The sequence below is a fragment of the Mobula birostris genome, chromosome 9, assembly GCF_030028105.1.
Source record: "Mobula birostris isolate sMobBir1 chromosome 9, sMobBir1.hap1, whole genome shotgun sequence".
Lineage (NCBI taxonomy): Eukaryota > Metazoa > Chordata > Chondrichthyes > Myliobatiformes > Myliobatidae > Mobula > Mobula birostris.
In genome coordinates, this window is record NC_092378.1 from 126,064,636 (window position 1) to 126,085,030 (window position 20,395).

Here is a 20,395-nt window from a genome sequence, read left to right on the forward strand (position 1 = left end):
TTGAAAGATATATAAAAGCAATGTTACTTCGTGATGTGATGTGCTATATGTGCAAGTGTAAATTAGCATTGGTAAGCCACACCCATATATATCTTGCAGATGCGAAATAACTTTTTGTTGCTGACAAATACAGCTGATCCTGAGAAATCCTTAGTAAATATGAGCAGTAATTATGACCGATGAAAACAGTCAATTGTGAGGTAGACTGGTTTCAGGCCAGTCTAAGAATTATGTTTAAGGACAGTTTCATTTTTGCTTTCTATAGTTTAATCAGTGTTGCTCCATTCATAACTCTGTATGAGAGTGGTGTGTGCATGAGAGTTTCTGTCAGCTTAATTTTCTTTTTAAGAATTCGAACTTTGATACTTTAACCCACTAGAATTCACTTCATACAGAAAAAAGACTTGTACTGAGTATTGTGTAGTAATATGGCTTTATGCTCAGTTTTTGTAAATGATCCAGTCCTTATTGTGGATTACGCATACATTACCTGGATTGTGTGAAGTCTCTGGAATGTGTCACTCCCCACAGTGAAACAATTGTACTGAAGTAGCTTAACAGTGAGAAGCATTTCTTGAACTGAAACTGCTAAACAAGAATAAGGTTCTGCTTTATTCCTGAGATTTGGTAATGTGAATGTATTTTTGAAAGGTGTTTGTGTTTGTTGCTGGCTACCAAGGGAAACGATGCAGCAAGGCAATCTAGGTGCAACTACATGATGGCTGCGCAGCCCTCCAAAAAGTGTCTCCTCTATTGAACATATGGTCCCGTTAGGCAGGACCTTTACATGCACAGCTGCTGGTTTTCTGTGCTTTAGAACAGTTCCTTCAGCTACCCTGAGTGGTTTTAAATTACTTAAGGGATGTGCTTTCTTTCACTCCCCAAGCCTCTGAAATTATAATGCCTGTGATGTATAGCTTCCATCACAGCCCTTTTTTTTATCTTCACACCCAATATGGGTATTTCAGATAAAAGGCTGTGCTTTTGAGTAATTTACGCTGTTTTCATTCTCTTTGCTGTCTTGCCATGCCTGTGTGCTTTATTCTGAGAGCAAGCTCTGTTCAGGCATGCTTCCTTGGCAAAATTTCTCCTGTAGCAATCCTTATGTTGTCTAAATATTTAATTATGGATTGGCTTGAAGTCTATGGTCAAACTATGCCAGCCACCTAGTGTCTTCAGTTTGCTTCTCTTGATTTCATGTCCTTACTGCAACCCGTTCAATTGCCTACTAATATGGTAATTGAAGTACATTATGAGAGGCATTAATTTTCTGTTTCCACACACAATTCTAACAGAGAGCTTCCATTTATGGAAAACCTTTTGATGCAGCCAGAAGATTCTTCAGAGGATTATTGTCAATCCAAAAAGAAACATTGAAGTACGAACTTAGAGTGGCAGATGACCAAAAGCTTGATCTGATGGGTTTGTTTTGTGAAAGAAAGATAATTGGGAATTTACGGCAGATTTGAGGCCTTTGGAAGCTGAATGTTTTGAAGTTAAATGACTGAATCTGAAATTATTCCAAAATTGGAGGACTGCAGATCTCTTTAAGATTTAATATATCTGGAAAGGTTTACATCAACAGGGAGGGGCGAGACACAGGGAAGGATTTGAAAGCAAGGATGAGAGGGTTAATGTATGTAGAGGCATGGCTTAACCTGGAGTTAATGGCCAAGAGTGAATGGTATGAGTTATTACCCAGGTAGCAACGTTTTGAATGGCTGTAGAGGGCATAACTAGAGAGGACAGCAAGGACTATACCAGTAAAGTCAAGCCTAGAGTTTATAAAGGCATTGACAAGGGATTCCAAAATTAGTGAGGCTGGATTTAGGCAGTATTATTGACGTGGGGGTATAGGGCCCTAATGTGGCATGTATATGAGGCCCCGTCATTGTAGGGTCAAGTACAATACTGAAGTTGTTAATGGTCTGCTTCAATTTCACACATTGGCAAGGGAGAGTGGTAGAGTCAATAGCTGGAAAATGCAACTTATGACAAGGTCAGAAGATGATTAGTTCAGTCTTTGTAGTGTTGGGGAAAATTTCAGCTCACCCCTTGCTGAATCCTGGTCAAACGGTCTAACAACTGAGAGACAGTGGATGAGTCAAGACAAGTTGTGGTGACGTAAAACTCTGCTTTATAAACATATCCTATGTCGTATTTGTAGATTACATGGAAAGTGATGCAATTTTTAGTTGACCAAGGATAGATCCTGGGGTAGTACTAGTGGTAATGATGCAGATATGAGAAAGCTGGTAATTCTTTGGTTGTGACTGGAGGCATAATAATGGAAGTTTTGGTTATGAGAAGGAACTGAAGAGACTGGAATTTTGGAATTATACACAGTCATTGGCGCATCACACCTTCACTGTGTTCAGTTATTTACTAAAACTCTCTTCTCTCTTACACACTGAACATTGTATTTTCAAAAATATCCCCTTTTAAAATTTAAAATAAGTATTCTTTCATCTGTTTCAACCATCTTCTCTGTTTATAAAAATGCAATCTCTACCTTAATTTTAAATGTGAATCTTTGTAGCAGCCACAAAATTTATTTTAAAGAAGCATCCTTTTATTCTGAACACCTCACTCAGATTTATTAAACTTCTCCGTTTGTATAGAAAGAACTCCATTCTTTTTCGTTCCTTTCCATACCCTGGTTCGTGCTGTGATGCTGTGATGAATTTCTTCTCTACTCTTTTGTCAACCTCATATTATTCTTAAAACACTGTCTCCAAAATGTGAACGAATTTGTGGTTCACTCATATTTACTTTATATAGGATTAACCATTATTTTTGTGCCTATTTTTTACAACTTTATCAACGTGATTTTTGAAAGATGTTTCAGTTTATATTTCAGAATCATCTCAAAATAGTTTTACCATTTCCTCTAATATGATATTGCCTCTAATTTAATTTTTCTATCAGTTAATCCATTAACTGTGCCCTAAATCACAATTTTAATATATCACTTCATATATCAGGGGTGAGGGGTCAGGAGACTGTGCAATTCACCTGCCTGCTCTCTGAGAATGAGACCTGGTAGATTAAAGCTCTAAAGCTATTATAACTTCCTAAAGTATCAACCAGACGCAGCCTTCCTTTATGTTCCTGTATAACCCATAAACTGACAGAAAAAGCAGATACTGATCCACTGCCACTTCCCCTACCTGTAGGGCAGGCATGGTTAAAATCAGGGCCCTGAATCTACACAGTCTGCTTCAGAGTTATCATGCTCCCTGTTATCTGCCTTGCCTAGAAATATTAATACAACATCTGTTGTTACCCAACTTCATGCCAAGTAAGTGTGGAAATAGGGATTCTGGAAATGAATTAGGAACTCAGCATGAAGGGGGCTACAATGTATATTGTGAGGCCTGAGGAAGTATGCCTAAGCTTCTTCTTTAACTTAAAATACCCTTTCTGCTGTCAAACCACTTCTGACCTGGTGGGAAATGACATCTCCCCTTATTTAAAATTGATGATGTTAAAATTGGAGGTAGGCTATCTTCATGGTAATTTTATTATTTATAAAAGGGCCCTTGCAAATCTGGATGAATAGCTTAATTCCTGATATGCTAGTAAAAGTCAGAAATTGCATTACTTGTGTAGAGTATTGATGGTTAAGTCACTAAATAAAAATTCACTGCTTAATATCTCCAAAGCAGATTCCATCAGGTTCAAATGGGAGTGGCAATTAAATTGCAAACAATCCCAGTATGTCAAATAATTTTTGTGAAAAATAAAGCCAAATTTTGGATATATTTATATTGCATCATTGGATTTACTAAGGATCAGTTTGAAACATTTGTGAGAATATTATTTCTTATTATTATTCTGGTTATTGTGGGAAAGTACATTGAAACTTAATCAAACAGTGGAATCTATTTGATTCACATTGTATAAAAGGATATTTATATTGCACTTAAGAAAATTTGTTTATATTTCTTCATTCTTTGTTCTAAATTTAAAAGTAATCATCAATATTAATTCTGACATTTTATGTCTCTTTCTCACCACTCATCTTGATGGATACCAAATAGTTTTCTAAGCAATTTTTTCAATACGTCTTTCAGGAAGTATATCACTGAATGTGGTAGAAATAAGATTGAGGAGAATTGTTAGATACTGAGTCTAATGAAACAATACACCACAACAATCAAATAAACGCAGAAGAAACAAAGAGCAAAATACTACTGACATTGGAAATTTGAAATAAAATAGAAACATGGGTCACGCAGCATCTGTAGAGGCGGAAGCAGAGTTAATTTTTGGTTTGACGGTCTTTTGCCAGAACTTGGAAAATTTGAAGATCAAGTAATATTTAAGATGTAGGGAAAGGGAAGAGATGTAGAGAGAATACAAGGAAAGGTTTGCAAAGCTGAAATGAAGGCGGAAGCGATTAAATGATGGATGAGGTGATAGAGTGTGAAAAATGGTGGTGCTGGCATTGGAAGTTAAAAGAGGGCAGTCTGGATGAGGTGGTAGGCAGGAGGAGATGAGCAAAATGCTCCTGCACCTTGATGAGGACAGACACAGTTGGTTGTCCTGGCACCAAGTGGTTGGTTTACAGAACAGCTCTAGCCACTCCATCAGGGTGACATGCGCTTCTAGTTGCCTACCTTCTTAATTCTTCACCTCACTTTAATTTTGATCTCCCTGGTTTTGGTTCCTACACTGTTCATGTTCAATGTATCCTCGAGCCACAAGACTTTATCTTCTGCAGAGGTGTGTTGTAGGCTTCATGGTGAAGAAAACATGTGTATCCCACATTTACAATATTTTTATATTTCTCTTTCTCTCTGCTGATAATTTCAGGTATTTATTAATCTTCTCCAGACATGCCTTTACCATCCTCTTTCACCAATCTTATCAGTCCTGTTGTCAGTAAGTCTGTGTAAGCCTTTAGAATATTAACGTGTGCAGATAAACCCATGGAATATAAACCCAAAAAAGCTGTGACCCAGTTCCTGAATTTTCTGCATTGAAAACTTTAGCTAGTTAAGCCACAGTCTTAACACCACCACCTTAAGAGTAATTAGTTATTGGTAATATATGTTGGCCTTTTCTGTATTTCTGTGTTCCATAAATAAATGAAAATTAATGTCCTTTTATAACCTCTGGTTCTAATTTGTACACTTTAGCCTGTTTCCTCTCTGTGCCATATCAACAGACCTAGATTTTCAGCTCCTTATTCTTTCACCCAGTACAGGCCTAAGCAATCAGCACTTCTCACAAGCCAATCAGAGAACGTATCCCCCGTTCCTATTTTCTGATGCTCTGACCAATTATAAGATTATACCTACTGCTACAGCTTTTTAATTTATTACAAATCTTTTAGACAGATCCATATTAATTAGCCTCTGTTATCCACATCATCCACAGGTAATCTTGTTCATAAAGCTCAGAAAAAAAAACAATTGCATTAGTCAGGGATGATATATCTTCAAGATTATTATTAAATGATATGTATGAGGACTCATTTACTGTGTGGAAGAAATTTTCCTTAAGTCGCTCATACTAAGTATGCAAAATGTTACCTTTTACTCTGCTCATCCAAAATTCAGTTCCATTTGAATTGATGTGTCCAAGGACAAATTTCTGTCTTTCGGTTTCTGAAGGTAAATTGCAGAAAGTTTCGCACAGTTGATGTTGGATAGATGGTCTGCATAAAATGAAATTCTTCATTTTTGAATCTGGACACCTTGACAAATTATGATGAACCCAAATGCAATTGTTCCAGCATTTGTTTCAATCCACTGAAGTTCAAAGCATTCAATCTTAGAGTGAAAAAAGAGATTTAGTCAGTTATTTTAAATGCCTACCACAAATTTCCTTAGAAAGGAAAACCTCTGTTCTTTCTGTATTCAGGACTTAGGCTTGTGACTCAAGTTTGACCCTAATAGGGCTAACACACAACAAGCTTCTGACATGGCCTATCGTCAACTTATATAGAACTCAACTTCAGGGTTTCAAAGCAACGTCTACATGTTGTAGATGTGATCTATTTTTCCTTGACAGAGAATCCTTCACTTGAAATGAAGTCATTGGTTACTGGTGAATAATTGTCATTGTTTTCTAATCCTGTATAAATACACTCAGTTGGAAAATATTATTTTCGCAGTCTAACAAACCATTAGCAAGATTCCTCATTATTGCACATCACCGAGAGCTCGCAGTGGATATAATGAGGTTATAGAGATAATAAGTTTATGATGTAAAGTTGAAAACATTAAAGTATTAGCCAATAGAGCAGAGAAATCTATATCAATTGCAGATTTGTTTTCAGTGTTTTCTCTTTAAATTCCTGGTATTATTTCTGCTTGTATATATATATGTGTGTGTGTGTATAAACTCCTGTGATTGGCAGAAATATCTTTCAATATCCTTGCAGGCTTTTTGATATCATTGCATCAACACTTAGCGCCAGGTGTCTCTCTGTAGAGATGACATAATGGGGATAGAAAGCAAAACAAGAAATATCTATTGACAAGTGTTTTGTATTTGTTGAGATGAGGTGTTGGTTCATTCCTTTTCATTTTGTGTGCTTTGCTCAAGGTATTTTTCACTCCCTTTTATTTATCCCATAAGTGACACAGGAGGGTAATGCTACTTGGTTTGAGTCTATGGTATCCTGTACATTAGGACAGTTAAATTTTGAGTGAAAAGAGAGTTAAATGTAATCCATTCAGGTTCCTTCTTTATTTTGTATGAGTTCATCAAATCCTCTACTTGACTCTATCCTCGCCCATAAGGCAGGCGACACACTACCACCCCCAGCACTAAATCCGATTTACCTTTGGAATTCACTTCCTTGGATAGTCTCTTCATGCAACGATCTGATTGTCAGGTGCAGCAGCAAGGTAATGTGATGTGGAAGCTAAATTACATAATGCTCTTTTATTTGAAAACCATGCAGATTGAAGCTGGATTTTCCTTTCAAGTATTATGAGTATTTCTGGGTCATTCCACGCTGTGTGCTAAGTTTTTCCAAATTTTCTTCCAGTTGCTGGTCACCAACTCAATTTTGACTCAATATTGGAGAAAGTGGTGCCAAGGCAGACCCCATCCCACCTTCATTTCTTCACTTGGAACATTGCAGGATACCTTGCAGACATTGTTCTGGGATGATCATTTTTGGGACACAAGTGGACACGTGGTTTTAAAAAATCCACATCATTGAACTTGGAGTCCTGCATGCCAAATAAATTAAATTCCCAAACCTTCCACCCTATTCCTCTCATTCACTGCCCTAAAAACCTTCCATGTCCACCTCTAGTCTATGTACAAGCCCCAACAAACCCCCACCCTCAATCCACACCCTACTTAACTTAACCTCAGTCTTGGTAGGAGGTTTTAGCTCGCAGTCACAACTGAAGTTTTATATGGTAGGATGATGACCAAAGCAGTTGTAGCTACTCTTGCATCTAGACAATTCTAGTCCACCTTGTGGGTGCACTAGACCTTATGTGTTCCGGTACTTTATTTTGTGAGTGTTTTCTATTCTATACTCGCTGAGACATGAATGGTATTTTTATTTCCTTTAATGCATCTTCATGGCATGTATATAGCATATTAAAAATTGAAAAACGTCTAAACATAATATCATACCTTGATATAAACATCTAAGGAAGTTCTTTTATTTATGGCTGGCAACTTACTGGGCTCCTATCTACTTCTGTAGATTTATGCCCCCCACCTCTGTATTAAATTTGGGAATATTATGACAGGATTGGTGGATATTTAGGCAAAACCTGCAATTAGCATCTACTTCGGGTGCATTTTTGGTCGGGTTTCATCCATGTAAAAAACTACAGAGAAATTTGACTATGTGCTAAATATGCAATTCAATGGTAAATCATGAATACCATGGGTCATATAAAATTCCACCTTCCAGCTACTTTGGACCCGGCCCTCTACTCCGTTTTGTCCCACCTGGAAAACAACGCCTCTTATGCAAAGATGTTCATTGAAATCAGCTCGGTGTTTAACACAATCACCCCTCAGAGGCTGGTGTGTAAACTGTCCTCACTGGGACTCAAAACCCCATTCTGTAACTAGATCTTGGACTTCTTGATGGATAGATGCCAGTCAATCCCAGCTGGCAGCAACATCTCGAACTCCATCACGTCCCAACAGGGCTTTGTGCTCAGCCGCTGCTGTTCATGTTGCGAACTCACGACTGCACTACCAGATCCAACTCAAACCACACCATCAAGTTTGCTCATGAGCTGGCATACAGATAGGCGGGAGAGAGCTTGTCAAGCAGTGTAAGAGCAACAACCTGAGTCCCAATGGGGACAAGACAAAAGAGGTGATTGTGGACTTCAAGAAGGCACAGGTCAACACTCTCCATTGCACATGAGTTGGCTTTGCTGTGGAGAGAGTGAAGAGCACAAAGTTCCAGTGTGTGCACATAATGGACAATTTAACCTGGACCAACAACACCTCCTCATTAGTCAAGAAGGCACAGCAGCATATACATTTTCTGAGGAGATTGAGGCTCCCTGCCCCGATTCTAACAACTTTCCACAGGAGCACCATCGAGAGTGTCCTGTCTGCTTGCATCACTACAAGGCATCAGACCACATGACCCTACAGAGGATCGTAGAAATCAGCAAGAGGATTACCAAGGGGAATAAAACGGAGTCGTGGGGAGGGCCAAGATTAATAGTATTGATGGGGGAAGGGTGATGATAATGGTTGGCGACCAGGGATCAGAATGGGGTTGGAGTGGAGAGTCCAGCTCTATAAAGGGAAGAGTGCTGGAGACAGTTAGGTCAGTGAGTTGGGAATTGGTGGTGGAGTGTCTGGGAGATTGGCAGTTAGAATGAGGGTCTGGTGGTCAGGTCAGCAGATTTGGAGTTGGGTGAAGATTACGTGGGGTTTGGAAACCAGGGGGTGAGGTAAATACATCATTTAGATGTGACTTTGCAGAACTGGCCTTGTAGACTGGAGCCATGCGGTTCCTCTGCAGGTAATGCCAAAAAAAAAGAGTTGTGGTGACTTACTTCCATATATGTGACCTGCATGGATGAAAATCCATAAAACAGCACCCAGGCCTGCATGGCACACCAGTGGCCTTGACAGTGCATTGATAAGCATGGAGGAGCTTACAGAGAAGTCATTGATTTTGTGCAACTTGAGGTAAGTCCCAGACTTGCCTCTGTAATTGTTTTTATTGGACCAATTACGAAGTACACAAACATGTTGTGGTATGATATGTCATTTTCAAGTCGTGGTGCTATAAGTATCTTTCATAACCTGAGGACACACCAAAGCGCACTGCAGAAAGTAAATTAAAGTTTAGGAGATGCAGTGGCTGATTTGCACAGATAATGTCCTGCACAGTGGCCAGATGATCTGTTTAGTCTGTTGGTAGAAAGCAAGCTGGTGACCAGTTCAATGCATGAAATCTTCTGCTCCTTTTCAATGATGCCATTGGATTTTTCTTTTCTGTGGACATTTCATCCATGACGTGAAACCTCTGTCAGTGCAGTATGGAGGTGGCAGCCTAGAATGTGTTCTCTTGGCCCTGGTGGTGTGCTTCCATGTGGAATATTATTAAATCCGATTGCGCTGCAGTAACCACACCAGTTTGTTGCGGTGTAGGACATGCCCAATGTTTCCTAATATCATTCATCAATCATGACCAGTTCACTTACTGTTGCCCGAGTGCAGCACCTTGGACTCAGCTCTGTGAGTAACTTGTGGTGTGGTTCAGGTTATCTGGAACTAACCTGGTTTTCAGGTCAGTTGAAAATCATTCCATGGAGTACTGGGTACAGAAGCAAGGATGAACATAAAATCCCCAATACAGCCCGGTGCAACAGAAACATTCTCTTTCCAATTGACAGCTTTACTATTTTGTATTCATATTTCTACATGACATAGAAAGAGGCTGTTCAGCCCATTCAGTCTATGCCAGCTCACACAGAGCAAAGCAATTCCCTGATTAATTTTTCCTATAACCAACTCTCGGTCCCATTCCCATCAATTCCCATCAGATTCCAACTCTTACTGCACCGAGGACAATTTACCATGGCCAGGTAATCTGTCAAACTGCACATGTGTGAGATATGGGAGGAAACTGGAGAAATAAAGGGAAATCCACACAGCCACAGAGAGAACACACAAGCTCCACACAATGAGCATCAAAAATTTGGAGTGAACCACGATGATGTAGATGGGGTATTCATACCTAATCCTCCTTGACACAGTTCACTTGTTCTCACATGGTGGTCCATTTGGATTATCAGCTGCATATGGCTTGGTCTTCCCAGATCTCCTACCATAAGCAATCTCCTGTCCCTCAATGGCCCAGCGGTTGCCTTTTTGCTTCGGTCTTACTCTTGTGCTTTCCCGGCTCAGCTACTGAAACTGCACATTATGGAGATTTAAAAGCAGGACTATATATAGGAATGGCCTAAGTAGAAGGCAGGGTGACAGCTCACTGTGGGCTGTTCATGGAATATTCATGTTTGTTCATGGAATATTCAGCTGAGGATCTTTATTGAACAGGACATACACCAGACTCTGGGGGCTACACGCAGTAATGTGCTGAATGTGTTAGCACAACTTCAGTGTGCATTGTCCAGTCCAACCTTGTGCAGAGTTCCTAACAGAACACGGATCGATACCAGCATGGATGTGGCACAGAATGTCACTTCAACCCGCAGCAAATGACGGCCAATCTTCCAACTTCAGCTGCAGCACAACCAGGAAAGGAGATTCACACGTACGTTGAAACGTACGACGAAAAGTGTCATTTACGTCAAATCAGATCAGTGAGGATTGTGCGGGTAGCCAGCAGGAGTCACCACACTTCCGTTGCCAACATGGCATGCCCATAACTCACTAACTCTAACCGTACGCCTTTGGAATGTGAGAAGGAACCAAAGCAATGGAAGGAGACCCACGCGGTCACGGGGAGAACAAACTCCATACAGACTGTGGTGGGAAGTGACCCCCAATCTTATAGCTGCCATTGTATAGTGTTGCACTAACTGCAACTCTACCATGCTGCCCCTCCATTTAATATCTAGCTGGGACAATGGCAGTCTTGATAGCTGCCACACTAACCTTGCTGCTCTATTGCAAGGCTAGCTTTTGATACCAGTCAAAGTGGCTGCAAGTGTGTCAATCAAATCTAGGCTCAACTGGACTAAAAGGCATGTTGTGGCACTAACCATGAAGGGCAGCAGTGGCTCTGGTGAAGGTGAACACCAACCTCTTGTCATCTCTCATTGCTTTAAGTGTGATTCTGCTCTATGGCATGATGACAGCACCATGACGGTCATCATCAGTATGGTTTAAGTGTACATGGGCTTTCTACCTGAATAAGGAGGAGCTTGTGAAAGAGAAGGGTTTGTGTCAGATGGTGGAAACTTGTTGGATTTGATAGAAACTGTGAAGGCTGATCCAATGAATATGGAGACTGGAATTTCAGGGTCTGGTGAATTCTGCCCTTGCCCTTTCTGGAAGGAGAAGTTTTAAGAGCAGAGCGGTTTATAGATGAGATGTGGGCAAGGATTGTGTCCACCAAGCCTACACAAAGGTGGAAGATGTTAGTGGAAGTTTTAATACTTTAGGAGTGGCTGTAGAATGGTGGGACCACTTTGTGTTGACATTTCTCATGATGTCCATAAGAGAAGACGTAGGAGCAGAATTAGGCCACCTGGCCCATCGAGTCTGCTCCGCCATTCAATCACGGCTGATCCTTTTTGCTTTCTCCTCCTCAACCCCAGTTCATGGCCTTCTCCCCGTACCCTTTGATGCCATGTCCAATCAAGAACCTATCAATCTCTGCCTTAAATACACCCAACGACCTGGCCTCCACAGATGCATGTGGCAGCAAATTCCACAAATTCACCACCCTTTGGCTAAATAAATTTCTCCGCATCTCTGGTTTGAAAGGGCGCCCCTCTATCCTGAGGCTATGCCCTCTTGTCCTAAACTCTCCCACCATGGGAAACATCCTTTCCACATCTGCTCTGTATAGGCCTTTCAACATTTGAAAGGTTTCAATGACATTCCCCCCACCCCCCCAATCCTTCTGAGCCATCAAATGTTCCTGGTATGGTAACCCATTAATTGCTGGAATTATCCTTGTGAACCTCCTCTGGACCGTCTCCAATGCCAGCACATCTTTTCTAAGATGAGGAGCCCAAAACTGTTCAAAATACTCAAGGTGAGGCCTCATCAGTGCCTTATAAAGCCTCAGCATCACATCCTTGAAATGTGATGCTTTGAAATGAATGCTAACATGGCATTTGCCTTCCTCACCACTGACTCAATCTGCAAGTTAACCTTCAGGGTGTTCTGCATAAGGACTCCCAAGTCCCTCTGCATCTCAGATTCCTGGAATTTCTCCCCATTTAGAAAATAGTCCACACGTTTATTTCTACTACCAAAGCGCATGACCATGCATTTTCCAACATTGTATTTCGTTTGCCACTTTCTTGCCCATTCACCTCATCTGTCTAAGTCCATGTGCATCCTACCTGTTTCTTCAAGACTATCTGCCCCTCCATCAATCTTTGTATCATCTGCAAACGTGGCAACAAAGCTATCTATTCTATCATCTAAATCATTTATATGCAGCATAAAAAGAAGTGGTCCCAACACTGACCACTGCGGAACACCACATGTCTATTCATCTCCTACTCCACCACCTCCTCAGATAGTCCTTCACATGGTGGCAGCAGCAAGTCAAATTAGCCTGTCGTCTATGAGTTTGCAAAAGGGCCCACGTTGTCCTAGCACCCAGAGGCCCCTGGTTGGGCATACCTCAAGACTTCTCACTTGAGGAGTAGTAATCTTTAACAAAGGTTGTTGAGTTTAATACAGGCGATATCATAATTAGACTTAGGAATCACTTTTTAAAAAACTACATGTGAAAATGAATGCTTAATAGTTGCTATTAAGTTAATTGCCTCTATCACATTTGATTTTTTTTTCTTTGTTTTAATAGCAGCTTCTAAGTCTTCAGTGTCAGAAAATCGTTGACGATGAAGTTGATTGAGTGGATAAATATTGGTTAGTGCAGAAGGATGGAATTGGTGAAGAATGTGATAATGGTCTAGAAATTGTACCATGCAGTGTGCATTTTAGGTATACACGTGCTTAAATTTGTAAACTGGCAGACAGGCACCCTGCACCACAGTATTTGTAAGGACAACCTGTATTTCTGGTTGAAAAAGAGAAGAGACCTAATGCCTTATACAAGGAAATCAATCTTGCAGAATGTTAGCAGAGGAAAGCCTAAACCGCTCTCCCCACTGTTTCCTTTTTCAGCGTCTCATCCCCTTCAACCCCACCTTCCACCTCATCCAGGATGATCTGACTCCCAGCTTCAGTCTTCCTTGAGGATCACAAAACTCTGATCTCCTTTGCCTATTTTCTATTTCTGATCCTGAGGCTGCCGCAAAATGACACATTTCACATCCTACGAGACAGTGATAATAAACCGGTTCTGCTCCTGCATTTAATTCCTGCCCCAATATGTCTGCCGCCTACCTGTGAACTAGTGCCAGTCTGCTCTTGGTGTTTGGGTCAGTTATTGCAATGTTTGCACAAGAGTTGGCTCCAAGCCCTTCCCCTTGACTTCCAGAGGATTGCTTGCTGCCCCTCTTCAAGTTGAGGGTCAGTTAATGGACTTGGTGTGAGATTACGATATTTTTGTAGCGCATGTGACTTATGTAATATTGAGAACGTATCTCTTTAAGAATTGCTTGCTACACGTTGCTGCAAATATTTCAGTGTAAAGCATTGCAGAAGTTTTCATTAGCAGAAACCATGAAAATGAATGCTTTATTTAATCAATAAATGGCCTTTATGTTGTTCAAATCACATAACCACCTTTCTTTCAATGCCTAAACAGGACACAGCAATGGCTGATTGCTTAGTCAATCCTTAGTAGTATATGGGTGCAAAGTGTTGATATTTCATGAGGATTTCCAGCCATATACTCTCCACATTCCAGCCTGTCTGTCATGTGACATTGTGCAGTTTACAGCCTCTGTGCCATGTTGCAAGTGGGGCTTAGACCTGTCAAAGTGCCTAGCTGTCTCCTTTAGCATCCCTAGGGCATGATCTCTGCTTTTCACTACATCTGTGTTGCTCAGGTGCAGTGCTGTTGTAAAAGGATGTGAACCATGTGTTCTTGGCTACTTTCCGTCTGGTACCAAGTGACCTGCAGTTTCTGAGCCATCCCTATCAGACGGATAGATAGATACTTTATTGATCCCAAAGGAAATTATAGTGTCACAGCAGCATTACAAGTGCACAGATATACAAATATTAGAAGAGAAGTAAGAAGGAATAAAAATTAAGTTAACTCAAACAGTCTAACAGGAGAGGGTCATCACCTCCCCAGCTATAGGTTGACTCGTTATAGAGCCTAATGGTCGAGGGTAAGAATGACCTCGTATCATGCTCTTTGGAGTAGTGCAGTTGTCTTAGTCTATTACTAAAAGTGTTCCTCTGTTCAGCCAAGAGGGCATGCAGAGGGTGAGAAACATTGAATGGCAGATTTTTGTATGAAAATTTGCCATAAATTATATAAATTTTCCGGAGGGCGTGTGTGTGTGTGGGGGGAGGTGAAATTGTGGAATAAATACCAAAAATAAATACCTATAAAAAAGCTTGTATTGCCATTTTCCATAATTGAAGCGCTGTCATTAGTATTTGACTCAAGAAAAGCAAGTTGAGATGATAAAATTTTGAACTAATTCATTTACTCTGTATTTTACATAAATTTAGAGAAAGCAAATATTATTCTATATCTCAGTTTTGTGTAGAGATTTGTGACTTCTGCAAGGGAGAGTTTCTATTTCCTGAACAGCGGTAATGCATAGTTTACCTGTATAATTAGCAGAAAATAACCAATAAGTGAATGTATCTATGAGGCATTGTATACACTAAGACTTTAAAATGTTTTAAGACCATAGATCATAAGACATAGGAGCAGAATTAGACCACTTGACCCATTAAGACCTCTCCACTATTCCATCATGGCTGATCGATCATCCCTCTCAACCCCACACTCCTGCGTTCTCCTCGTAACCTTTGACTCCCTGACTAACCAAGAACCTTTCAACCTCTGCTTTAACTATACTAAATGACTTGGCTTCCACAGCTATCCATAGCAATGAATTCCACAGTTTCACCATCCTTTGGCTAAAGAAATTCTTTCTCAACTCTCATCTAAATGGACGTTCCTTTATTCTGAGGCTGTGACCTTTGGTCCTAGATGCACCCACTGTAGGAAACATCCTCTCCACATACACTCTGAGCTTTTCAATATTCCATAGGCTTCAATGAGATACCCCTTATTCTAATAAACTCCAGTGAGTACAGGACCAGAGCCATCGAATGCTCCTGCTGTGTTAACCATTTCATTCCCAGAATTATTCTTGTGAACCTCCTCTGGACCCTGTCAATGCCAGCACATCTTTTCTTATATAAGGAGCCCAAAACTTGTTAACATCCTTGCTCATATATTCTAGTCCTCGTGAAATAAATGCTAAAATTGCATTTGCCTTTGGATTTGTTCCCTGTTTAGAAAATAATCTATGCCTTTATTCCTTCTACCAAAGTGCATGGCCATATGCTATACTATATTCCATCCGTACTTCTTTGCCCTTTCTCCCAATCTGTCCAAGTCCTTCTGCAGACTCCCTGCTTCCTCAACACTACCTGCCCTTCCACCTATCTTTGTATCGTCCACAAACATGGCCACAAAGCCATCAACTCCGAATCGCTGACATATAACGTGAAAAGAAGTGGTTCCAGTACCAACCCCTGAGGAACACCACTTGTCACCAACATCCAAGCAGATTAGGCCCCATTTATTCCACTCCTTGCCTCCTGCCGATCAGACAATCTTCTATCCATATTAATATTTCTCTTGTAATACCATGGGTTCTTACCTTGTTAAGGAGCTTCATGTACGACACGTTGTAAAAAGCTTTCTGCAAATCCAAATTCACTGACTGTTCTTTAGCTATTCTGCCTGTTATTTCCTCAAAGAATTCTAACAGATTTGTCAGGCAAGTTTTCCCCTTCAGAATTTATATAACTTTCCTTTATATAACTGGAAAGGTATCATTAATACATTTTAAAGATTTCTTTCCTGTAACAAGATAGCCTGTCCCCCTAGAGGGAGACCAGCAAAATTTTTGTTAACTTAAGTATCACTTTAACTTGTCAAAACAGATGCTTCTAGGATCACATCAGTATGACAGAGTACACAGAGAGCAAAACCAAATTGCTAGAGGAACTTAGCAGGTCAAGCAGCTTCTATGGGGCCAAAGAGATGAGACCTTACATTCCTTGACCTGCAAAGATGCTGCCTGACCTGTTGAGTTCCTCCAGCAATTTGTTTCCTGAGCACAGAAGACTTCTGCTAATTGGTATGTTTTTCATGTTCTTCATGTAAATTTTCTTCAGATAACATAATCCATAAATTGACTTTCTCAACATCCAGCTCATCTATTCATTGTTTTAAAAATACAAATAAAGTGAAATATTGTTCTTTCCCAACAATTTGATCCAACAAGTCTGATTTGAATTAATTTTAATTTTTAGCTTTATTGCTGCCAAGCTACACTTAGTTGATTACAAGTATCTGCTTACATTGGACTTTTGGAGGAAACAAAGGTTGCTACATAGAGTGATAGAGTCATAGGGCACTGCAGCACAGAAACAGGCCCTTCAGCCCATCTAGTCTGTGCTGAAATATTATTCTGCCTAGTCCCATTGACCTGCACCCGGACCATACCCCTCCATTCCCCTCCCATCCATGTAATTATCCAAATTTCTCTTAAATGCTGAAATCAATCTGAATTCATTTCCACTGGCGGCTCGGTTCACATTCTCAGTACCCTTGAGTGAAGAAGTTCTCCTTCATGTTCCCCTTAAACATTTCACCTTTCACCCTTAACCGATGACGTCTAGTTGTAGTAATACCAACCTCAGTGGAAAAAGCTTGCTTGTATTCACCTTACCTATACTCTGCATAATTTTGTATACCTCTGTCAAATCACCCCTCATTCTTCTATGCTCCAGGGAATAGGTCCAGACCTGTTCAACCTTTCCCTGTAACTTAGGACCTCAAACCCCATTGACATCCTTGTAAATGTTCTCTGGTCTTCTTCAATCTTATTGATATCCTTCTGTAGGTAGGTTACCCGAACTGCACCCAATACTCGTAATTAGTCCTCACTCAAAGTCTTATGCAACTTCAACATAACATCACAACTCCTATAGTTAATACTTTGATTTATGAAGGCCAGAGAGCCTAAAGCTCTCTTTACGACCCTATGTACCTGTGATGGTACTTTCAGGGAGTTATGGATCTTATTCCTAGATCCCTGTATCCAAATCCACACTTGTGATTCTATTGAGAAGTGCATCTTGTGGCCTGGTCCTGCTGTCAGGCTTCAGCGCACACTCCAGTTGGTGATTTATAGGAGGTGTTACGACCCCTATATATGTTTTTAAGGTCAACACCTCCCAAGCCATGTCCACTCAAAACACCGTGTCATTGTAGTATCACCAAACAGGGCAGGGGCAATAACGGGGCCGCAAGGCACTCAGTGGAACATCTTTCAGTCTCCACCCGACTCATTTTTAACAGAGCCAGGACACTAAAGGCTATGAGGTATCAGCCCTCAGAACAGACATTTTGTACTTTGTTACGTCGGGAACAGGGATAATTGTAATTGCTCCTCTGTAAGTTTCCACTGTGTTGTGTCATGCTCAATATTTTCAATTTTAAACTGGTACAATTTTCAATTTGTATAACACGATTGTCCAAAGGAATTAAATTGCTCTCCATTCGCTGCACACAATTTAAATGATGATATTCAAAGTTTTGGTAATTTAATTTCACGTAATATTATGCAGAATCTCTCTATACCAGATGATTTGCACTACATTTTGTCTAATAGAATAAACCTGTGAACCTTCCTCTTTCTCAGATATTATGGCAGACAAGGATCCAGAAATATATCCCGTTGAAGAGAATGCCTTGGTTGATACAAACTACAAAGCACCAGCACAGAAGACACTTAAAGAAATTCAGGAGATGGACTGTAATGATGAGAGTTTGAACAAATACAAACAGGCACTTCTTGGCTCCTCTCCTAAGAATGTAGGTTAGTATTTCATTAATATTGAAAAACTGACGGAATAGTTCCCCATCTTGCTGCGTCTGAATTATGTGAAAGGAATATTTCCTTTATAACCAGAGTGACAGGGCTGAGGATGGTGCAGTTTGTATATAAGTCCGTGCAGTCTGCAGTGAGACTCTGAGGACAGGCAGATGATAGGGGAAAGTTGCAATCAGTGGGATGAGTTGAAATGTAACATGGGGCAGAATCATAAAAGGATGAAGAATACTTGACTTAAGGTGGTATATTTGAATGCACGCTGTATTCAGAGTAAGATAGATGAACTTGCAGTACAGTTAAAGATTGGCAGGCATGACATTGTGGGCATCACTGAGTCGTAACTGAATGAGGATGATAGTTTGGAGCTTAACATCCAAGAATACACATTGTATTGAAAGGACACGCAGGTAGGCAGAGGGTGGCTTTATTTGTAAAATATGAAATCAAATCCTTAGAAAGAGCTGACATAGGATCAGAAGATGTAAAATCATTGTGGGTAGAGTTAAAAACTGCAAGGGTAAAACCACCCTGATGGGAGTTATATACAGGCCTCCAAGCAGTAGCTTGGATATGGGATATAAATTACAACTGGAGATAGCAAAGGCACGTAAAAGGGGGAATGTTACAATAGTCATGGGTGACTTCAATATGCATGTAGATTTGAAAAGTCGGGTTGTTGCAGGATCCCACTAGACGAAATTTGTAGAATGCCAATGAGATGGCATTTTCGAGCAGCTTGTGGTTGAGCCCATAAGGAAAAATACAATTCTGGATTGGGTGTTGTATATGAACCAGATTTGATTAGGGAGCTTAAGGTAAAGGAACCCTTAGGAGACAGTGATCATAATATGATAGAATTCACTGTACAGTTTGAGAGGGAGAAGATAAAATCAGATGTATCAGTATTACAGTGGAGTTAAGGGAATTACAGAAGAATGAGAGAGGAGCTGTTCAAAGTTGTTTGAAAGGGGATACTACCAGGGATAACTGCAGAATAGCAATGGCTGGAGTTTCTGGGGGAATTTGGAAGGCGCAAGATAGAAACATCCCAAAGATAAAGAAGTATTCTAAAGGGAGGATGAGAGAACTATGATTGACAAGGAAAGTCAAAAACAGCATAAAAGATAAAGAGGGGGCATATAATAGAGCAAAGATTAGTGGGAAAGAGGATTGAGAAGCTTTTAAAAACTAAGAGAAGGGAACTAAAAAGCCATAAGGAAAGAAAAGATAAAGGATGAAGGGAAGATAACCAATAATATCAAAGAGAATACCAAGGATTTTTCAGATACATAAAGATTAAAAGAGAGGTGAGAGTGGCAATTGGCCTGCTAGAAAATGATACTGGAGAGGTAGTAATGGGGGACAAAGAAATGGCTGAATAACTAAGTAAATATTGTGCGTCTGCATTCATTGTGGAAATCACTCAGCATCCATTTCGAGAGAACTGGAATATAAGAACTAGGATGTAATGCTGAGGCATTATAAGGCATTGGTTAGACCACACTTGGGGTATTGCGAGGTGTTTTGAGCCCTTAACTCAGAAAGGATGTGCTGGCATTGGAGAGGCTCCAGAGCAGGTTCACGAGGATGATTCTGGGAATGAAAGTGTTAAGGTATGAGAAGCGTTTGATGGCTTTGAGCCAATTGTTTCTGGAGTTTAGAAGAATGAAGAGGGATCTCATTGAAACCTATAGAATATTGCAAGTCCTATATAGAGTGCATATGGAGAAGATGTTTACTATAGTGGGTGAGTCTAGGACCAGAGCCACAGCCTCAGAACAGAGGGATGTACATTCAGAACAAAGGTAAGGAGGATTTTCTTTAGCCAGAGGGCGTTGAATCTGTGGAATTCATTGCCATGGACAGCTGGGGAGGCCAAGTCATTGAGTATATTTAAAGTGGAGGTTGATAGGTTCTTGATAGGTTTGGGAATTAAAGTTTACATGGAGGAGAATGGGCTTGAGAGGGCTTGAGAGGACTTATAATAAGTCAGCCATGATGGAATGGTGGAGCAGACTCGATGGGCTGAATGGCCTCATTCTGCTCATATGTCTTATGGTGTAAATCTTAATTTCTTTCCAAGTACAAATGCCTTATTATGCAAGTAGCATATAGAAGTGTTGTGAGGCTTGAATCAGAAGATGGAGAGTAACCAGGTAAGCTATATTTTAATGCTGGGCCTTGAACTGTACTGAATTTGCAATGACAAAAATCTTCAA

General features: G+C 40.3%; 1 protein-coding gene across 6 annotated transcripts in view; it reads left to right on the forward strand.

Moving 5' to 3' along the window:
* Positions 1–20,395, forward strand: part of arhgdig (Rho GDP dissociation inhibitor (GDI) gamma) — a 112,935-nt gene that overhangs the window by 50,559 nt on the left and 41,981 nt on the right. For all 6 annotated transcript variants that reach the window (XM_072268767.1, XM_072268762.1, XM_072268769.1 and 3 more), the window contains one exon: positions 17,985–18,161. In XM_072268767.1, the coding sequence (XP_072124868.1) occupies positions 17,990–18,161 (172 nt within the window). In that variant the 5' untranslated portion in view covers positions 17,985–17,989. The remainder of the gene's footprint in view (positions 1–17,984; positions 18,162–20,395) is intronic.